Source organism: Strongyloides ratti (genome assembly GCF_001040885.1).
Source record: "Strongyloides ratti genome assembly S_ratti_ED321, chromosome : 2".
Lineage (NCBI taxonomy): Eukaryota > Metazoa > Nematoda > Chromadorea > Rhabditida > Strongyloididae > Strongyloides > Strongyloides ratti.
In genome coordinates, this window is record NC_037308.1 from 282717 (window position 1) to 284422 (window position 1706).

The window sequence follows — 1706 nt, forward strand, 5'->3', positions numbered from 1 at the left end:
AAAAATTATTAATTACTATAATTTTACAATAAATTATTTACTAAAAAATTAAAAATAGATAAAAAAAAAAGGCAATTTAAAAATAAAAGGCAGTTAAAATTAAAAGAAATATTTGATTAAAAAAAAATGATAAAAAAAGTATTTATAAATAAATAATAAAAAATACTTGCAAAATATGATAAAACAATTAACATGATTAAATATAATTTTTTTCTCGATAAACTTTATGACTGTAAATCGAATTCTAAAATGAATCTTCAAAATTATAGTATTTACAAACAACATAAAAAACTTTATTGAAAATAACTGTTTTAAGATTTAGATATAATATATGAATCATTTGCAAAAATATAATTTTAAAATAAAAATTTTAGAATTTTAAATTTAAATAATAAAAATAAGTTTATTTTTGTATTATAAAAATTGTTTATTGTAAGTTGTTACTCAATAAATAATTATTATCATAAAATTTACATTTTATATTATCAGTCTTTTTTTTGACAAATTACAAAAATTTAAAATATATAAAAATACATTATATCAATATAATAAAATTATAACTTTAATATCTGAATGCAAAATCATAATTTATCTAGCATCTTTTAAAATGATATGTATTTGTATATCATTACTTCTTAAAAACTTAATTTTCATACAGAAACAGCTCCACAATCACCAAAAATTCATTTTTCATAAAATAAAATTAAGAAAATCAATATTTTTAACTAAAATGTAGTTCAAGTAAAATTTTAAATAATCATAACTTATTTTTTTTATAAAAAAAATTTGTTCAAAATCAAAACATTTTAAAATTAGATGAAACTTAAATAATTACAGATATATCGCAAAACTAATAAATAATATTAATATTAATACTAAATTTTACAAAAAAAATGTATATACATTTATTATGATTAACTAATACATATATAGTTTGTTATTAAAATACAAACATAAAAATGATATTTTATTTATGATGCATTTTTTGTCTAAAATTTCGAATATTTTTTTACATGACCACATTCCGTACAAATTTGTTTATACTCATCTTCAGAAAGTTGTATCTCGTCTCCATATGTGCACTGATGTTGAAGTTTCATATAGTTCTTATTGAATTTTTCTTTGTCTTTTAAGTCTTTTCTTATTTCATTTATTTCTCTTTTAACTTTATTTATCATTCTTTTATTACTTTTTTCAATAGCTATTTTTCTTGCCTCTTCTAATCCTTTGAAACCGCCATATACTTCATATGCTCTTTTTTCAACTTGGCTCTCTAAAAATAAAGCCATATCACCATACTTAGGATTCCTAGGATTTTTCTTTAAAACAAACCGTAACGCAGGTTTTCGAAGCTCTAAGTCTGCATCTTTTAAAAGATAAATTTGTTTAGCATCAGTTTTAGTAATGAATTTGTAATCTCCTTCATATTCTAATCTACAATCATCACAAACTGGCACACCATATGAAGCCCACAAATAACTTTGAATTAGATTTTTCATGCATCTACTACAATTTTCAGGTGGTGGATTTTTAAAATTTATTATTTCATTCTCTTCAGCATTTTTTTTTCTTTTCCATTGTCTATATCTTTCTCGTGATTCCATTTCATCGTTTTCAGAAATATCAAAACCACCCTTACCATCCCAATTTCTTTGTCTTTTTAAATACAATTTCTCCACATCTGTTAATCCTTTGTTTTTACTCAT

The 1706-nt window shown here is 20.3% G+C and overlaps 1 protein-coding gene across 1 annotated transcript; it reads right to left on the reverse strand.

Annotated features, from left to right (window-relative positions):
* Positions 1-1260: 1260 nt before the first annotated feature.
* Positions 1261-1706, reverse strand: SRAE_2000007600 (DNA repair protein complementing XP-A cells; the record flags this gene model as incomplete). Its single annotated transcript, XM_024650861.1, has 2 exons — positions 1261-1273; positions 1333-1706. 2 exons carry the CDS (start codon positions 1704-1706, stop codon positions 1261-1263), a joined length of 387 nt encoding a protein of 128 aa, XP_024504596.1.